Source organism: Xenopus laevis, chromosome 5L (genome assembly GCF_017654675.1).
Source record: "Xenopus laevis strain J_2021 chromosome 5L, Xenopus_laevis_v10.1, whole genome shotgun sequence".
Lineage (NCBI taxonomy): Eukaryota > Metazoa > Chordata > Amphibia > Anura > Pipidae > Xenopus > Xenopus laevis.
Window position 1 is genome coordinate 162731592 of NC_054379.1, and position 18379 is coordinate 162749970.

Here is an 18379-nt window from a genome sequence, read left to right on the forward strand (position 1 = left end):
AAGCTATTCTGTTTGAATCACTGAAAATACTCAGGGGCAGATTTATCAATTTGGAGTTGTTTGGTAGCATCCTGAAAATTCAATTTGAGTTTGCGGGTCAATCCCATTCACCCGAATTGAAAAAAATTTGATTTTTTTTGAAAAAATTATTATTGGTTGTTTTTAACTCTAAATTCGACCCTTGATAAATCTGCCCCTCAGTGTTAGGTTTTAACCAGTTAGAGGCTCATCTTTAACAAGAACATGTTTATCAATGCAAATCCTTGGACTCTGAAAGGAATTATTCCAACATCCTCAGTGACTTGACCATAAATCCTCAGTTCCAGATACCAGATAGGACCAGGAATGATTGGGTTGGCTTAGTTGAGGGAGCTGACCAGTTATAATCCATGGTGCTTCCACTTCTCTTGAATCTGTGACCACAACTGTTAATGAATCATGTTTTTAGGAGACTCGTTAGGTCTTTGCCATCCCTAGGTGCTGATATGACATCCTCCAATAACTTATATGAGCAAATCATGTGGGAAGCTTAAATGGCAAACGTGCACCTCCCAAGAAATGAAGTGAGTGAGTGAATGCTGCTTTTATTCTTCATATGGTAATACTTTAGGCCCTTTCAGCAGCCAGTACCAAAATAAAAACCCTGCATTTTATGCTTAGAGTTGGGCGCCTTGCTTCTCATTGCCAGTAGGAGCCTAGGGCTTTATATAAAACATTTGCTACTGAAACCACCTTCTGTATCCACCATCCTTTATCCTCTCCCAACATATCTGAGGTTTAAGCCATTATCTTAGCTTTTATTTTTTGAAATCACTCTTTAACAGACTTCTTCTTCATCAGTCCTATAGTCAGGACGCAAAAAAAAATTAAAAAAAAAATACATTTTTTTTCCAAGGTGTGTAATGTTGTGTTGTCCAAATTATGTATAAAATATGTATATGATGTATCTGATATTTGACAGCCGCCGGCTGTGCAATTTTAACCAGTATAATTAACAGAGAAATGCATAATGTTGGTGTTGAAAAATAATAATAAAAAGTGAAAAAAAGTTCAAATGTTTGTGTAATTTTGCATGGATAAAATGTACTTAGTGCATTGAGAAATGTTGTTAAGGTCCTCAGTGAAAAAAAAGGATGGCTTCTTTTTTAAGTGATTGGTTTTTTAACCAGATTCCCCTTGAACTGTATGTGTTGATTTCCTTAGCATTATTATGGTTATGGCTGTTTTTGTTTTTAACACAAAACCAAGGGTAATGTGTCTGTGTATAATACTGTTCCTTAAAACCAGGTTGTGGTTTTGTTTGTTTGTGTGGGAACGAAACAAAAGTTTGTGTCATATTTCTGCTTCATTTTTGATTTTATTTGTGGTTTGCTTCAGGTATAAAGTTGCCAAATGATCTCTACATATTTTTGGATCTTTGTGGACCTTCTGACACAGAGGGGCAGATTTATCAAAGGTTGAGTTTCGAATTTATGTGAATTTTTTTTTTTTACTCGAATGTACTCAAAACTCGAATGTTATTTTGGTATAAGAAAAAACTCGAACATCTAAAATTTGAACAAATGTTACCGTCCAGAAAACCGAATTAGAATCGCATGAAACGCAATTTGAGTTTTTCTCCTATTAACAAAATGGGTCAACGGACCTCACCCATTGACTTGTAAATTAATTCGGCAGGTTTCCATGGTCGAGGTATAATAAACCTCACATTCGAATTTACATTCGAGTTGGTACTTTTAAATTCAAATTTGTGATTCAAATAAAATTTGAAAACTCTTATTCACTATTCGAACCTTAATAAATCTGGGTGCTGTAGACACCTCAGTTTTAGAACATCTTCATGCTAAATGCACATACACTTACCCACAAATAACATTCTATACATCAACAACTTCATTTTTATATAAACTTTCCCTTGGCAAAACTTTTAATGTGGTTATAAAATGAACTATAGAGATCCATGCTAACAATATTAATGGTTTTTAATGAACATAAAATTCTTACGCTCTCTGATGGTGCTCTAACCTTTTTTATATCAAACTCACCCAAGGAAATTATAATGCAAAAGCCCCTGATTATGCCAATGTATGTAGAATATACAATTTTTTCTATGGCTTGATCTTGATGATATTTGTAGCCAAAGGGATAGAGAGGTCTAACGTCAACTGGAAAAATCAGACAACAATTTCAAATTACATCTTATACTATAGATCAGTTGATCAGAATTTGATGCAAAATTGGAGTTTGTTAAAAGAAAGTTGGGTGGAATACCATCATCTGTTGACCCTAATGAATGTAACTAATAAGTCAATGATCAAAGGATAAAAAAATTCTTAAAGAACTAAAGGGAAGTTCCAGAATGTTTCTAGGGATCTTGGGAAGTAACATAATAAGTTAGGTTGAAAAAGACACACGACCATCAAGTTCAACCTTTTAACTCTATTTTAACCTGCCTAACTTCCAGTTGATCCAGAGGAAGGCAAAAAAAAAAACCCATTTGACGCCACTCCAATTTGCCTTAGAGGGGAAAAAATTCCTTCCTGACTCCAAAATGGCAATGGGACCAGTCCCTGGATCAACTTGTACTATGAGCTATCTTCCATAACCCTGAACTTGCTACAAAGCCATCCAACCTCTTCTTAAAGCTATCTAATGTATCAGCCTGTTCCACTGATTCATATTTAGGCAGAACCTCTTTTCTTCTAATCGGAATGGGTGACCTTGTGTCAGCTGGAAAGACCTACTGGTAAATAAATCATTAGAGAGATAATTATATGATCCCCTTATATATTTATACATAGTTATCATTTCACACCTTAAGCGCCTCTTCTCCAGAGTGAACATCCCCAATTTGGCCAGTCTTTCCTCATAGCTAAGATTTTCCCTTTACCAGCTTAGTTGCCCTTCTCTGTACCCTCTCTAATACAATAATGTCCTGTTTGAGTGATGGAGACCAAAACTGTCCGGCATATTCTAGATGGGGCCTTACCAGTGCTCTATAAAGTGTAGGGAATCCCAAAATAACATTGCGTTTGAGTGCTTATCTCTTCAGCACAGTTCATTTTATAACAGAACCCCAAATCTGCAATTAGACTGTAATGTTCAATCACACTTTTATAGCTAAAGTGCTTCCAAGATTTACCTTTCACCTTCCTCCAGTAAATTCAGGGTCCCTAGTCGTAGTCTTCCTTTTGCCCTTTGCGAGATGGTTCTTCTATTTCTGACACGGTTCTGTCTTTGTCAAAAAAGGAATGAATTTGAGTTATGTCAGTAGTTAATAGAGAAAAGGATGATAATCACCAATATTATTATCAGTATACAAGACCAGTTTAATAATTGTATGTAAAAACAAGAAGTCTAAGAACGAAGTGAAAGTTTGTTTTAAAGTTCTCTGTTTATGCAATCATATATATCTATTATATTTATCAATGTATATCTAGCTACTGAATTAGTAGATAGTCTTGAGTATTGGATCTCAGCCCATAAATCTTTAGTTCTGAAAAGAAAAATCCATTGAAAACATACTGCAGTTTGAAGGGGCAACACAAAATGCCATATTGAAGAGGATTGAAAGGTGCAGGTGGGTTCAGGAATTGGTGCTAACTGTGGACATGAGTGTATATGGTTGACAAGAGAAGAAGTCACAAATACCAAAGGTAAAAAGGTTACATAACAAGGCCATTTCAAGATTCCTTTACCCACAATAACCACTCATCCCTTGAAACATGTCCCAGGTCTTTTGAGTAACCAGAACCCATCTCATATCTTGCACCATGTCCCAGATATTTGGAATAACTATAACCCATCTCATCTCTTGCACCTTGCCCCAGATCTTTAGAGTAAACATAAGCCTTCTAATTTGTTGTACCATGTCCCAGATATTTAGACTAACCGTAACCCATCTCATCTCTTGCACCTTTTCCTAAATCTTTAGAGTAACCGTAACCCATCTCATCTCCTATACCTTGTCCCAGGTCTTTAGAGTAACCATAACCTATCTCATATCTTGCACCATTTTCCAAATCTTTGGGGTGACCATAACCCATCTCATCTCTTGCACCATGTCCCAGGTCTTTAGAGTAACCATAACCCATGTCATTTCTTGCACCATGTCCCAAGTCTTTATAGTAAACTTAACCCATCTCATCTCTTGCACCAATGGAGCAGATCTTTAGAGTAACCATAACTCATCTCATCTATTGCACTATGCCCCAGATCTTTAGAGTAACCATAATGATGGTCCCAGGTACCATAATCATGTCCCAGGTCTTTAGAGTAACTTAACCCATCTCATCTCTTGCACCATGTCCCAAGTCTTTTGGAGTAACCATAACCCATCTCATCTCTTAAACCATGCCCCAGATCTTTAGAGTAACCATTACCCATCTCATCTCTTACACCATGCCCCAGATCTTTAGAGTAACCATAACCCATCTCATCTCTTGCACCATGCCCCAGAACTTTAGAGTAACTATAACCCATCTCATCTCTTGCACTATTTTCCCAGATCTTTAGAGTAACCATAACCCATCTCATCTCTTACACCATGCCCCAGATCTTTAGAGTAACCATAACCCATCTAATCTTTTGCACCATGCCCCAGAACTTTAGAGTAACTATAACCCATCTCATCTCTTGCACTATTTTCCAAGATCTTTAGAGTAACCATAACCCATCTCATCTCTTACACCATGCCCCAGAACTTTAGAGTAACTATAACCCATCTCATCTCTTGCACCATGCCCCAGAACTTTTGAGTAACTATAACCCATCTCATCTCTTGCACTATTTTCCCAGATCTTTAGAGTAACCATAACCCATCTCATCTCATGCAGCATTTTCTAAATATTTAGAGTAACCATAACCCATCTCATCTCTTGCACCATATCACAGGTGTTTACAGTAACAATAACCCATCAAATCTCTTGCACTACGCCACAGGTGTTTATAGTAGTCGTAAAAATCTACTCTTAAGAGTCAATGGCAATTATCATGATCTGGCAAACTTTATATCTGGCAGAATCATTTAAACTTGTGCCTGCATTCCACTAAATGTCCTAATTTTTGCACTCTGATGTATGTTGATGTTGACTCCTTTACTGCAAGAGTGGCCTGCTATGGGCTGCACAGAAATGGGCAGTCAAAGGGCAAACTTACAGTTATTATATCCTGTTTACAGTTATCAGCTGTCTTTATTATTTTATAAGGAAAGAAAAATAAAGGCTTCTTTACCCTAAAGCCTCTTCTAGAGGAAGTCAGTGGCTGTCTTCCCTCTGACAAAATGAATGTATATGTTGCAAATACACAGGAGGTGAAAAATGTGAGGACATACAGAAGTTTTTGATTTGTTTGATTTTTAATTCAAAGCCTGATTATTTTTTTAAATGAGTTGAACGTTTCTATTTTACCACCATTTACGTGGTTTTGGGGAACCCAGGTTTGCGTCAATAGATCATGCCAAAACGAGCCTAAAAAAAATATGTTTTCTTTCGAATCTACTTCCATTCTCCATATTTTAAATAGTTTCAATGCCATTTTAAGTGTTTTATTGAAACATGTACTGATAAAAAATTGTCATCTTGACAAAAGATTTATACATGAATCAGAAGTATTTATTTCGATTTTGTACCTTTCCATTTTAATACATTATAATGTGCTGACTTAAATGAGAAAAATAAACAGTTCATTTTAATAAAATTAGTGTGTCAATGTCTTTTTGTCCTACAGTGTCCTGTGTTAAAATTAGCATTGCACTAAATCTATATACTGTTTGGATTCGGCAAAATACAGAAGTTTTGGCAAAATACAGAAGTTTCAGAAAAGCATCTGGCCAGATACTGAAATTAACTGGAATCAGTTTTGCATTTAGGGGGTACATTATCCCTTATAATACACAAGTAGTAATACACCTTATAATACATGTTCCCTGTATAATTCAGCCTGCAGCCTTGTGTCTTTATATGGTCACAGAACAACCCCTCAGTGACTTCTAATATCCTTATCATTAACAGTAGGGGTACATTATCCCTTATAATACATGAGTGATACTCAAGAGTTCCCTGTATAACTCAGCCTGCAGCCTTGTGCCTTTATATGGTCACAGAACAACCCCTCAGTGACTTCTAATATCCTTATCATTTACAGTAGGGGGTACATTATCCCTTATAATACATGAGTGATACTCAGAGGTCCCTGTATAACTCAGCCTGCAGCCTTGTGTCTTTATATGGTCACAGAACAACCCCTCAGTGACTTCTAGTATCCTTATCATTTACAGTAGGGGGTACATTATCCCTTATAATACATGAGTGATACTCAGAGTTCCCTGTATAACTCAGCCTGCAGCCTTGTGTCTTTATATGGTCACAGAACAACCCCTCAGTGACTTCTAGTATCCTTATCATTTACAGTAGTAATCCCTTATGTCTCCCTTATGGCAAGACAAGAGGAGATGTGTAGGAAAGAAAATCTATAAAGTATCCAGAGCTGCTTATACAAAGTTATAATACACAAGAGCCATGTATATCCTGTAAATTATATCCTTATAAACGGTGTTTAGTGATGTCATTGGTTATTATCAGTTCGCTCGCTGAAACTTGTGTATTATAATAAATAAAGTTCCCACTTAGTCATAGCCTATGACTAAGTGCTAGGTAAACATGAAACGCGTTAGGCTCCATTAAGGGGTTGTTTTGATATTTTAATATGATGGAATAAAAAGAATGTTTTTAACTATAGAGCATGCGTATGAATTTTTTTTGTATGATATAACATGGTTTGGTCACTAGAGGTTTATAGCATGCCACAAATTGACATTTACTACATTTAGTTCTGTATCCAAGGTTTCTTAGGTGTTTGTTTTTATATGGTCATATAATGCCTCAATAACTTACGATATCTTTATATTTTGTAAAAGGGGTTACTTTATTCATTATATAAGCAACACCTCTTCACCCCAGAGTCCCTTGCTCTTGGCATGGCAGCAAAGACTTGTGGCAACTGGACCTGCCCAATATTTCTCTACATGATGCTGTCTGGAAACCAGGGGCCACTACCATTAGATGTGACTGGGACCCACAGCATATTCAATTTAGGGCCACAAAACATTGTCCTATTGTACCAAGTAATTATGGCTTTACTGGCCCCTACATTGTTACCCCCCCGCAACTGCAGGGTCTGCTTTCTCAGTAATTACACCCCTGGCCATTACGGATCACCAGGGGCCCCTTTTAAGTGATTTTATGGATGCACCAAATCCAGGATTCAGTTAGGGAATTGGATTTTTGCAAACCAGCGAAATGGCACGCACTCAGCAGGACTCCAGGCAGTGGTAAAATTCAATATACTTTAATTCACAAACATTGATCGTCCTAACTCAAAACTCCTAGAGAGTGCATCAGCCTTAGTATTTTTGGAACCAGGCCTGTATGTAAGAGAAAATTTAAACCGGGTAACAAATAAAGCTCATCTAGCCTGCTTAGGATTCAACCGTTTAGCAGATTTGATATATAACAAGTTTTTGTGGTCATTATAGACTGTTATGGTATGTTTAGCCCCCCCCCCAACAGGTGTCGCCATTCCTCAAAGGCCCATTTAATAGCCAACAATTCTCTATTACCAATGTCATAATTGGCTTCAGCAGACAAAACATTTTTAGAAAAAAATGCACATGGATGCACTTTGTTGGTTATTGGATGCCTTTGAGAAAGGACTGCCCCTGCCCCAACTTCTTTTTTTTTTTGTAACTTATAGTTTATTGGATTTTGACAGTTTTTCATCACAAATCATAACTGTTTACATTCACAAAGACTTATGTTAGCAAAGCATTAAATTATACCATAATAGACAAGCTGAGGGTACATAGAGAAAACAGCAATATCATACAGCAACACAGCAGGTAAATTGACACAATATATCTTCCTTTTACGGTCACTTTGCATCCAAAGCAATCGTGCACATAAACATTTGGTACAGAACCATCTAATCTCCATAAGCCTCATACCTCCCATTATTACCCATTACTTATGAACCAAGCGACACAGAGTCAGTTCAAGTCTCCCACCCAAAAAGCAGTAGGCATTCGCACCGGTATCGTCAGAGCTACCTAAAAAAGATGAGAATAGACCGCTATCTTTGAGAAATAAAATAATCCCACTTAGACCAAATTTTTTCATGCAGGGGCAGCTTCCCATTATGTTTGGAAGTCATCTCCTCCATCAGTTTCATATCGCGCAAGCGAACAATTACCTCCCCTAATGTTGGAATTTCTGGGGCCTTCCATTTAGAGGTAATAGCTAATCTAGCCGCAGTATAAACAAAATTTATCAGCTTCTGTTCCTGTGAAGAGAGATGTGGATAAGGGGCACCCAAAAGCGCATATAGAGGCTCCACTGGTATGTCCATAAACATTATTTTTGCTATCATCCCTGCAATATCATTCCAAAAATCTCTAAGCTTACAGCAAGACCAGAGAATGTGTAGAAGTGTGCCCGGCTGACCACACCCCCTCCAACAATGGGAAGACAAATCTGGAAAGATTCTATTGAGCCTCACTGGAGTATAATACCAATGAAATAAAGTTTTGTAAAGATTTTCCTTCTGCCTTACACAAGTGACACCCTTTCGGGCATTCTCCCAGATATCTTCCCACTGCTGGAGAGTGATGTCGGCCACCAGGTCTGTCTCCCACTGAATCATATACCTATGTTTAGGTGGTGGATCAGCGACAGGGCTATTTAGGAGGGAACCTGCCCCAACTTCTGAGGCATCAACCTCTACAATAAAGGGTAAATTTGTATCAGGGTGACGAAGAATGGGAACAGATACAAATTCCTTTTTCAGGAATTCAAAGGCTTGAATACATACTTGGATCAGCACCTTTTTTGGTCAGATCCGTAACTGGAGACACCACCAAAGAAAAGTTTTTAATGAATTAACGATAATAATTTGCAAAACCTAAGAACCTTTGGGTTGCACGTAAAGAAAGAGGCTGAGCCCAGTCCAATACGGCCTTAACCTTCCCGGGATCCATCTCTAACCCCTTACCAGAAATGTTAAACCCCAAAAATTGGACAGAAGAAACCTCAAAAGTACATTTCTCTAATTTAGCAAACAAATTATTACTCCTTAACCTGAGTAGAACCTCCCGGACATGTTGCTGATGGTCGCCCAGGTTAGAAGAGAAAATTAAAATATTGTCAAGATATACCATTACGAATAACCCGAGTAAGTCCCGGAAAAATGTCATTGACAAATTCCTGGAACACTGCGGGGGCATTGCAAAGGCCTAACTGCATGACTAAATACTGGTAGTGGCCATCCCTGGTGTTAAAGATCGTTTTCCACTCATCCCCTTCCCTAATACGGATGAGGTTATATGCACCTATAAGATCAAGTTTAGTATAGATGGTAGCATTCTTAACCTGATCGAATAACTCAGAAATTAGCAGAAGGGGATAGTGGTTCTTGATAGTAATATTATTAAGGCCCCGATAGTCAATACATGGGCGACGACCTCCATCCTTCTTGCCCACGAAAAAGAACCAAGCACCTGCAAGGGAATTAGAGGGCCTAATAAAACCTCTCTCTAGGTTTTCTTTAATATATTCTTTCATTACGAATCGCGGTTCGGCAGAAGAAGCACGATCCGGGACATCGTAAAGAATTGCCATACAATTAAAGAAGGTTTCAAAGGAAAAACGGGCAGGATCAGAGGGGATAACCTTAGCGCCCATATTTGTGGGTCGCCTTGTAATAAGGTCCTTACAAACCTTACTTTTTCCTCTCCAGTAGCAAAGGAGTAGGGAAAAAAGCTAAGGTATAATTTGCATACCTCCTGGAAGACATAAATTTGTCGGGGAAGGAGATTTTAGGTTCATAAGATTTATTTCTGTTACCTATCACAGCAGGTGGACCCTCTTGGGCGGCAACAGGAGGTTGAACTACTGGATTTGGAACCTGTTGCCCAGCGTCCAGCCTGCGAGCTCTTGCTTCTGCCTTTAACAGCCGGCTAATTGGATGCTGCCAGGTCTTATAAAGAGAGGAGCCAAGCAAGGGTTCTGGACGAGCAGTAGGGCACGATCGTTAAGCAAAGTCTTTTGGGCAGAAGTTCACAGTTCAAGGGATAGAAGAAAAGCATAGTCAAACAGGCCGGGTCGGTGCGAGCAGAATTCAAGCGGAGTCAGACAGGCAAGGGTCAAACCAGAAGATCAATCAGAGTGGTCAAACAAACTCGGGTCAGATAACGGATTTCAGAATAGTCAGATAACAGGCAGGGGTCAGGATCACAGAAGTCAGAGTAGACAAGCAGGCAGTGGTCAAAACAGGAACCAGTAAAGTAACGCACCCAGGAACTCACAAATGGAACCAAACAAGGGGCAATGATTAAAATACAAAAGCCCCTTTAAATATTGTTTGAATCTTGCGCCATTGCGTGATGACGTAATCACGCCAGCATCGCTTGCGCATATACACTGGAAATGCGCGCCGCAAGCGCCCAAGAGCAGCCCGGCAATTAAGGGAAGAGGATCAACGTGGCGGGCATCCCCGCCGGCCCACTAGACCACCAGGGTGAGTTCTCACAAACACGTTTCGGATGATTAATGTTTGTGAAATAAAGTGAATTGAATTTTTACCCCAGCCTGGAGTCCTGCTGAGTGTGTGCCATTTCGCTGGTTTGGAGGACTGATGTCTCCCCTTTGCTGAGGGTGCGCAGCACCCGGGCCACCAAACAGGAGCGGTGAGTGACCCATGCTTGTGTTTTTGGAGAAATAAACGGAGGGTTCGGGGCAAGTGCACCCGAACCAAGCTATCCCTGTGGTGAGCGAATTTTAAATTAAAAATTCACCGCTAAAAAGTCTGTTTAAACGAATTACACGGCAGGGGGGTTGAATCGCTCCTTTTTCCTTTTCTAATTGGATTTTTTCAGCAGTATTTGGCTGTATCTGGCCAAAACGAATCTGAATCCTTCAAATCATGACTTTTCGTCACACAAACAAGGAAGTAAAAAATGTTATGACCTTGCGTGCGGTTCTCTTTACCCCTTCCGTTGTTTACATATGCAAATTAGGGTTTGGATTCGACCAAATCATTCATGAAGCATTTGGACAAATCCCAAATTAGTGGATTTGGTGCATCCCTAGTGTTTAGTAAGAATCAAGGAGGAAGTAGACAGTGTGGACAGGAGCTTGAGAAAGAAGCTAAACTGCAGCAACACCAAAGAAAAAGGCAGGCACTGATCCTACTGGACCTTTTTTTTTTTTAGCCATTTGGACTACTAGAGGTTTCTGATTTTTTTCCGTTAGTAATTGTCCAAAAAAGGACAATTGAGGTTTTAGTACACTTCTGTGCCTCATTCAGCGTTTTTTTTTCATTCATGCTTTTTATTTTCAGATCTTTTAATAAATGACACATTCGTGGTTTTAGAGAAAATGAGTTTATTTGTGGTTTTAAAAATCTCTAAAGCCACTTATATGTGAATGTTGATAAATGGGCCGATAAACGTTTGATTAAGGGCTGGCTAAACGTTGAAATGTTGCCAGTTTTGTGTCACAAGAAAGCACTTATTTCGAGTGCTGCTGGAACATTTCCTTTCAGTGACTATCTGACCTGCACAGACAGGACTACAGCTTAATTCAGACCCTACAAAAAGCAGTAGGCAGGGGCGTAACTACAGAGGAAACAGACCCTGCGGCTGCAGGGAGGGGCAGGAGGTATAGGGGCCCCATGAGGCCCTAATTCATATAGAAGTTGTCAAGATCGGCTGCATAAATCCAAAACAGGTTCTCGACTCTGCTTCTGCCTGTAACAGCCGCCTTTTAATCGGATGCCGCCAGGTCTTAATAAGAGAGGAGCCAAGCAAGAGTTCTGGACTGGCAAAGGGGCATAGTCGTTTTCAAGGTTTTGGACGGAAGGTACAGTTCAAGGAATGGACTGAAAGCACAGTCAGACAGGCCGGGGTCGGTGCAGGCAGAGTTCAGGCAAGGTCAGACAGGCTGGGTCGGTACAGGCAGCGTTCAAGGACAGTCAGACAGGCAAGGGTCAATACCGGTAGAATCGTCAGGCAGGCGGGAATCAAGATTAGCAGAGTTCAGAGTAGTCAGGCAGGCAAAGTTCAATATTGACAGAATACAGGAGAATCAAATAGGCAGGGGTCAAAATCAGAATATACCAACAGAATAAGCTCACTCAGGAACTAACTAAGTAGACCTAACAATGGGCAATGAGTTTGAGCTCAGGGTACAAATAAACACTCACCCCAAATCTCCCCCTAACTGACCTTCAGGCTGGGCCCCCTTAGCTCATAACAAGGTTACAGATATATAGAAACATTGGGGTAACAGTCACCCTGCTATAGTTCCAGGGGTACCCAAGGTACAAATAAGCACTCACCCCAAATCTCCCCCTAACTGACCTTCAGACTGGGTCCCCTTAGCTCATAACAAGGTTACAGATATATAGAAACATTGGGGTGTCACCCTGCTATAGTTCCAGGGGTACCCAGGGTACAAATAAACACTCACCCCAAATCTCCCCCTAACTGACCTTCAGACTGGGCCCCCTTAGCTCATAACAAGGTTACAGATATATAGAAACATTGGGGTGTCACCCTGCTATAGTTCCAGGGGTACCCATGGTACAAATAAGCACTCACCCCAAATCTCCCCCTAACTGGCCTACAGGCTGGGCCCCCTTAGCTCATAACAAGGTCACAGATATATAGACACATTGCAGACAATACAGTGGAATATACACATACAAAGACAATATATAGAGAAATTACAGATCCATCAGATGGTGCATCAGAGCTTTTAGATTTAATTTGATCTTTAGAGAAGATTATTGATAAAGACATTGGTGAATGTCCTGATCTTGCTATAAATCTCTCACTCCAACTCTCAGGATAACTGGCTCGCCCATCAAGATGATTTTAACGAGCTTCTGGCGGAGCTGAATAACTGCCACGGGACAGCTGAATCTGGTAAGATATTGGCATGGGGCAATTTATTTTGTGACATTTTCTGGGCTTTGTTTTAGGCCTAGAAAGTATCTGTTCCTTGTGTTTTATCAGTGATGTAATTCCTCCTTCCATGTTTTAACCCTCTCTTTTGTTATCCAACCTTACTTAAATTGGTTGCTCACTTTTGAGTTAACTTGTAGTATGATGAGCCAATTTGCAGTTGGTTTTCAATTTTTATTATTTGTGGTTTTTGAGTTATTTAGCTTTTTATTCAGCGGCTCTCCAGTTTGTAATGTCAGTCATCTGGTTGCTGGCGTCCAAATTCCCCTAGCAACCATGCACTGATTTGAATAAGATACTGGAATATGAATAGGAGAGGCCTGAATAGACAGATGAGTAATAAAGAGTAATAACAATACATTTGTAGCCTTACAGAGAATTTCCTGTTTAGATGGGGTCAATGACCCCCATTTGAAAGATGGAAAGAGTCAGAAGAAAAAGGCAAATAATCCAAAAACTATGAATAATAAATAATGAAGACCAACTGAAAAGTTGCTTAGAAGCAGCCATTCTATAACATACTTAAAGTTAACTTAAAGGTGAAACAACCCTTTAATGCCATCTAAGTCAAAGAGGTAGTTTTAGTTGGTAGTGGTAATATGATGCAGATGTTTTTGTTTTTTCGAGGTTTTTCAATTATCATGCAGTTTGTTCAGTTTCAGTTTGTACCAGGTATTAGGGTTTTTTTTAAGAAAAACTGGTCCCATCTCCTCATCACTTGGCCAAAAGGCGCAGCAGCGATAAAGGATCTTCAGACTTTACTTCACACAAAGCTAGGGGGAGCCCCTTTATCCCCGACCCCCAAGGCACAGATGGGTGGGCAAGAGTCTTTCAACCCACTTCGCCGCAAGGCTGGAGGGGGGATCCCTTTTTTCCAATTCCCTACAGCCCCGTGGCTTTTGGAGAAATAAAAACAGAAAAAAGTGTAGAGTGACAGAAGTGGAGATGAGTAAATAGAATAAATAGTAAAATATTAAGTGGCTATGTGTAACCCCAGCCGTAACAAATTGTCTCACAACTGTGCCACAAGGCTGAGGTAAAGAGCACAAGGCTAATGTGCAAATGACTGGGGATAGGGGCAGGCAGGGCTGCCATCAGGGGGCCACTGGGGGGACAATTGTCCCAGGCCCTATGGCTTCTATGAAGCAAATTTACTAACCCCCGAAAATTTGCCAGCGACGGCTTCGCTCACATTGCAACACTTCGCCAGGCGTAGATTTGCCAGGACAACGCTAATTCACTAAAAACCGAAGTTGCATCCAGGGCACCGAACGAAGTTTCGCTAGCGTTACTGCGGCAAGTGAAGCAAAGTTGCTCTAGCGTTGCCTCATTTGCATACGGCGGGAAGTTAAAGTTAAATGGACGTATATGTTGCAGCAAATACATTATATTACACAAGCCCAGGGAACCTTAATAAAATAAAATAAAGTTGTTATATTGCCCTACACATGAGCCCAGTGTATAGTTTATGTGCCATATGTTAGGAAATGTAGGGGGGAGCCAGTTACCCAAAAAAATTTACGATCTTTTGCAGCCTATCACCCTGAAAAAATGAAAAGTCGCCAGCGTTTTTTGGGACTTCGAAAACTTTTCAACTATTTTTTGAGGAACTCCTATCTACTCTATTGCACTTTGTCTGGTCTGGTCTGAGGTGGCGAAGGCAAGTCTGGCGCAAGAGGTAACGTTCAGTAAAATCCACATCTTAGTAACGTCCATTCACCAGAGCGCAACTTCGCCAGGCGTAAGGGAGCGAAGTACCGCTAGAGTCTAATCTCTATTGCTAGCGAAGTACCGAAATTACGTCACGCTGGCGAATTTTCACTCGTGTTAGTCACTTCACCCTTTAGTAAATTTGCCCCAATATGTTAAAGTAGAAACAAACCCCTTATTAAAAAAAACACTAACTGCCCCTAACTTTTTACTTCTGTGCAGATTCAGGGATCGCAGTTCACGACAGCCATCTTCTGGGTCTTCTTCTGGCACTTTAGCAATTCCCAACAGTTTTGGCACATGTGCAGTTGTCACCGGCTCTGCCAGTCTCATTCTCAGATTGCCGGACCCGGAAGATGGCTGCCGTGAACTGCGATCCCTGAATCTGCACTGAGGGGTAAGTAAAAAGTTAGGGGCATTTCCCTGGGGTAATACTCAGGTGGATTTGTGGAAAGGCCACCAAGGCCCATGCCTAGGGTGGCAGAATTTTAGGGGGGCGGCATGCTGCTCAACCACACCCACATTTTTTCAGAAACACTGGGGATGCACAGGAGATATGTTAGTTTTTTTAAATTTCCTGTGTGCCAATACCCATTGCTCCGGTCCTAGGGTAGGGTTGAAAGGTTTTACTGGCCGGTGGGGGGCGGGAACAAAAGGGGCAGTCCACGATGCAAAAGTGTTGGAGCCATGTACAGTGATTCAAAAAGGGGGTGGAGCCACATCGCGAGTAGGGTTGCCACCTGGCTGGTAAAAATGATGCTTGATGCCAATGTTATTAATAGGAAAAAACAGCAAGAATATAGGAAGGCCGGTATTTTTTTTCCAGAAAAGGTGGCAACCCTAATCGCGAGATGTCAAGAGAGCTGAAAAAAGTACGTTCTGAGTAAATTGGGGGCAGGCCAAGAGCGTTTTTAAGGGTATTACAAATTTTCTGGCTACTACATTGCCGGCCCTGACAGTTGTTTTAGCGGCTATACTAGTAAAATGCAACCCTAGCCGCGCTGTGTCTCCTGGATTAGCCGGCCCCCCTTGAACTGCCAAAGTAGGAGCAGAGTTGCGCTGTAGTAGGAGCAGAGCCAGTGCCCAACACAACTTTTTTTTTAAACTTTGGGCACTCGTTTTTTTTTTTAAATTGGGGCAGACTGCCGTCTATGGCAGGAAGTGTGATGGCTGCTCTGGGAGTTCTGGCACCACAGGGGGCACAAATCCTGGGGCTTCAAAGAAAAGTCTCCAACTTAAGCTGGCCATAGACGCAAAGATCCTATCAGGGTCGCTCCACCAATGAGGCGAGTTGAGACACTCGCCTCAGGCGGCAGCGCCCCCCTGGTTGCCAGGGGCGGCAAAAATGCCGCTCCTGGTAACTAAGAGCCGAATTTCCGGTTTTCAAACCGGAAATTCGGCTCTTCTAGTGCAGAGAGCGCTATTGCGCTCTCTGCACTAAGCGTTGTGGACCGCCCCTGCCCTCTCCGGCGCTATAAAGGTTAGTGCCGTGGGGAGGGGGCGGCGAAAGAAGGCCGCCTCAGGCGGCATTATAGCCAGAATCGCCCCTGGATCCTATTGTACGAATCGAGGATTTGTGGAGAGTCCCGACATTTTCGTCCGGCGGAGATCGGTCTATGGTCGATGGGACAGGTCTGATTATGTCCCAACTGTCCAGCGGGAGCCCATTACGCTCTCGGCGCAATCCGATCTTTCAGCCATAGGGCCGAACGTTCAGATTACCCCGATATATCCACGCCCATTAGTGGCATATCGGGGAAAAATCGTCTCGTTTGTCGATGTTGCTAAACGAGCGGATCTTTGCGTCTATGGCCAGCTTAAGACACACGTACAGCTCCTGAAGAAAAGAAGAGTCAGTCTGAGTTGTCAGGTCTAATTTTCAAAACCAGCCCAAAACTAACCAAGAGGCACTTCAAAAGTAGCCCAAAATAACACAATAGGTGCAGTGGAAAAAAGTCTAAAAAAAATAAATGAATGTGAAAATACGCCTTTTTCAAATAGTCACTGATTTGCAAATATTTCCATGAAGCAAAATGGGACAGATTCACAGATTCAACCTCAATAAATATTGGTAAAACAGCTCAACCTCTAGACATTTTGGTGGCCAGCAGATTTTTGCCCCAAAATTGAAGAAAAGTCATCAGAAAATGTGAGAATGCTTCAGAGTAACAGGAGACTGGGGTACAGAGGCCAAAATCTGGGAACTCCTGACTTCTACACAAGCCAGTCCCATTGCATGCTGGGTATTGTAGTCTTACATTCAACTTGGCAAATTCTTAAAGAAAAACGACATTACCCATCATGCATTGGGAGACACAGGGTAAGAAAAACTGCGTCTGGTTTCCAAAGTCCAAACCAGCCATAGGCCCAAAAAGTAGCCCACATCCGTACCATCTCTCGTTTGTACTTTCAAAACCAGCCTGGGCTTTAAATTAGTCGAATTTGGGTGGAAAACTACCAACCTGGTAACCCTGGACTGTCTGTGAGCGTCAAATATGAGGAATGTATGGCGTGCAATAGCGCCGCCCACAACGAAGACGTGACAGAATTTATTATTCAGTCATGGGCGAACAGATCCGCCCCCTTATTGGCACTCACGTGACTAAGAGCAGCTTCCTTGCCCGGCCATACGTCATCCCTACGCTCTGTCGCGTTCCCTCTGACGCCGAATTATTTCCTTTTTCGCCCAGCTGAGCTCTGAGGAACATCTCTCTTCCGTTCCCGGCCGGTGTCCTCCAGCTCCGGGACCATGGCAATGCTGGCAGAGCGTGAGTGAGGCCCGGGCCCGCCAACAGGTCCAACCTTTACCCTTGTGCTCATTCCTTAGCGCTCACAATGCGGCAGCACGTGTGTCAGGGGCAGTAATCACGTGACTGTTCCATAACATGTGCTGCTGAACTACAACTCTCAGCAACACTGATAGTCTGAGCATTTGTGCTAATGTTGGGGGTAGCAGTTACTGTGAAGCAACACTAATGAACACATTACTATTGTATTGCTCCCTAACTGCAATATTTTAGCTAATAAGGTCTCTTTTGCCAATTTATCATTCAGTGCTTTGTTCAAGGCCCCACTGAGCTCTTTATACCCTGTATTTAAAGGGCAACTTCACCTCTGAGCTAAATTTTAGTATCTTATAGAATGTCTAATTCAAGCATCTTTGCAATTGGTCTTCATTATTTATATGTTAAACTTTTGCCTCCTTCTTCTCACTCTTTCCAGCTTTGAAATGGGGGTCAGTGACCCCATCCAACAAACAAATGCTCTGTAAGGCTACAAATGTATTGTTATTCCTCACCTTTCTATTCAGGCCTCTCCTATTCATATTCCAGTCTCTTATTCTTATCAATGCATGGTTGTTAGGTGAATTCAGCCCCTAGCAACCAGATGGCTGAAATTGCAAACTGGAGAGCTGCTGAATAAAAAGCTAAATAACTCAAAACCCCCAAAAAAATAATAACTGCAAATTGTCTCACAATATCCCTCTCTACATCATACTAACAGTTAATTCAATGGCGAATAATCCCTTTAAGGGGGTTATTTACTAAACTCTGAATGCAAAAATCACGAAAAATTGATTTTTTTTTTTTTAATATAAAATCGTACAAATTTTTCAGAATTTATTAAACCCTGAGGATTGAAAAATCAGAA

The 18379-nt window shown here is 41.1% G+C and overlaps 1 protein-coding gene and 1 long non-coding RNA gene across 3 annotated transcripts in view; one reads left to right on the forward strand and one right to left on the reverse strand.

Annotated features, from left to right (window-relative positions):
* The window catches only part of LOC108717242, a 38256-nt gene extending 20974 nt beyond the window's left edge, over positions 1-17282 (reverse strand). Inside the window, exons 1-2 of the long non-coding RNA XR_001935830.2 lie at positions 17191-17282; positions 3143-3235 (exon numbers count right to left, since the gene is read on the reverse strand). This is a non-coding gene — a long non-coding RNA (uncharacterized LOC108717242). The remainder of the gene's footprint in view (positions 1-3142; positions 3236-17190) is intronic.
* Positions 17283-17383: 101 nt separating this feature from the next.
* pinx1.L (PIN2 (TERF1) interacting telomerase inhibitor 1 L homeolog) overlaps positions 17384-18379 on the forward strand; it is a 90260-nt gene continuing 89264 nt past the window's right edge. The window contains exon 1 of one of the 2 annotated variants that reach the window (XM_041562201.1): positions 17384-17523. Coding sequence is in view for 1 of the 2 variants with exons in the window: in NM_001092897.1 (NP_001086366.1) it covers positions 17478-17496 (19 nt within the window). In the remaining variant the exon portion in view is untranslated. 2 annotated transcript variants of the gene reach the window in all.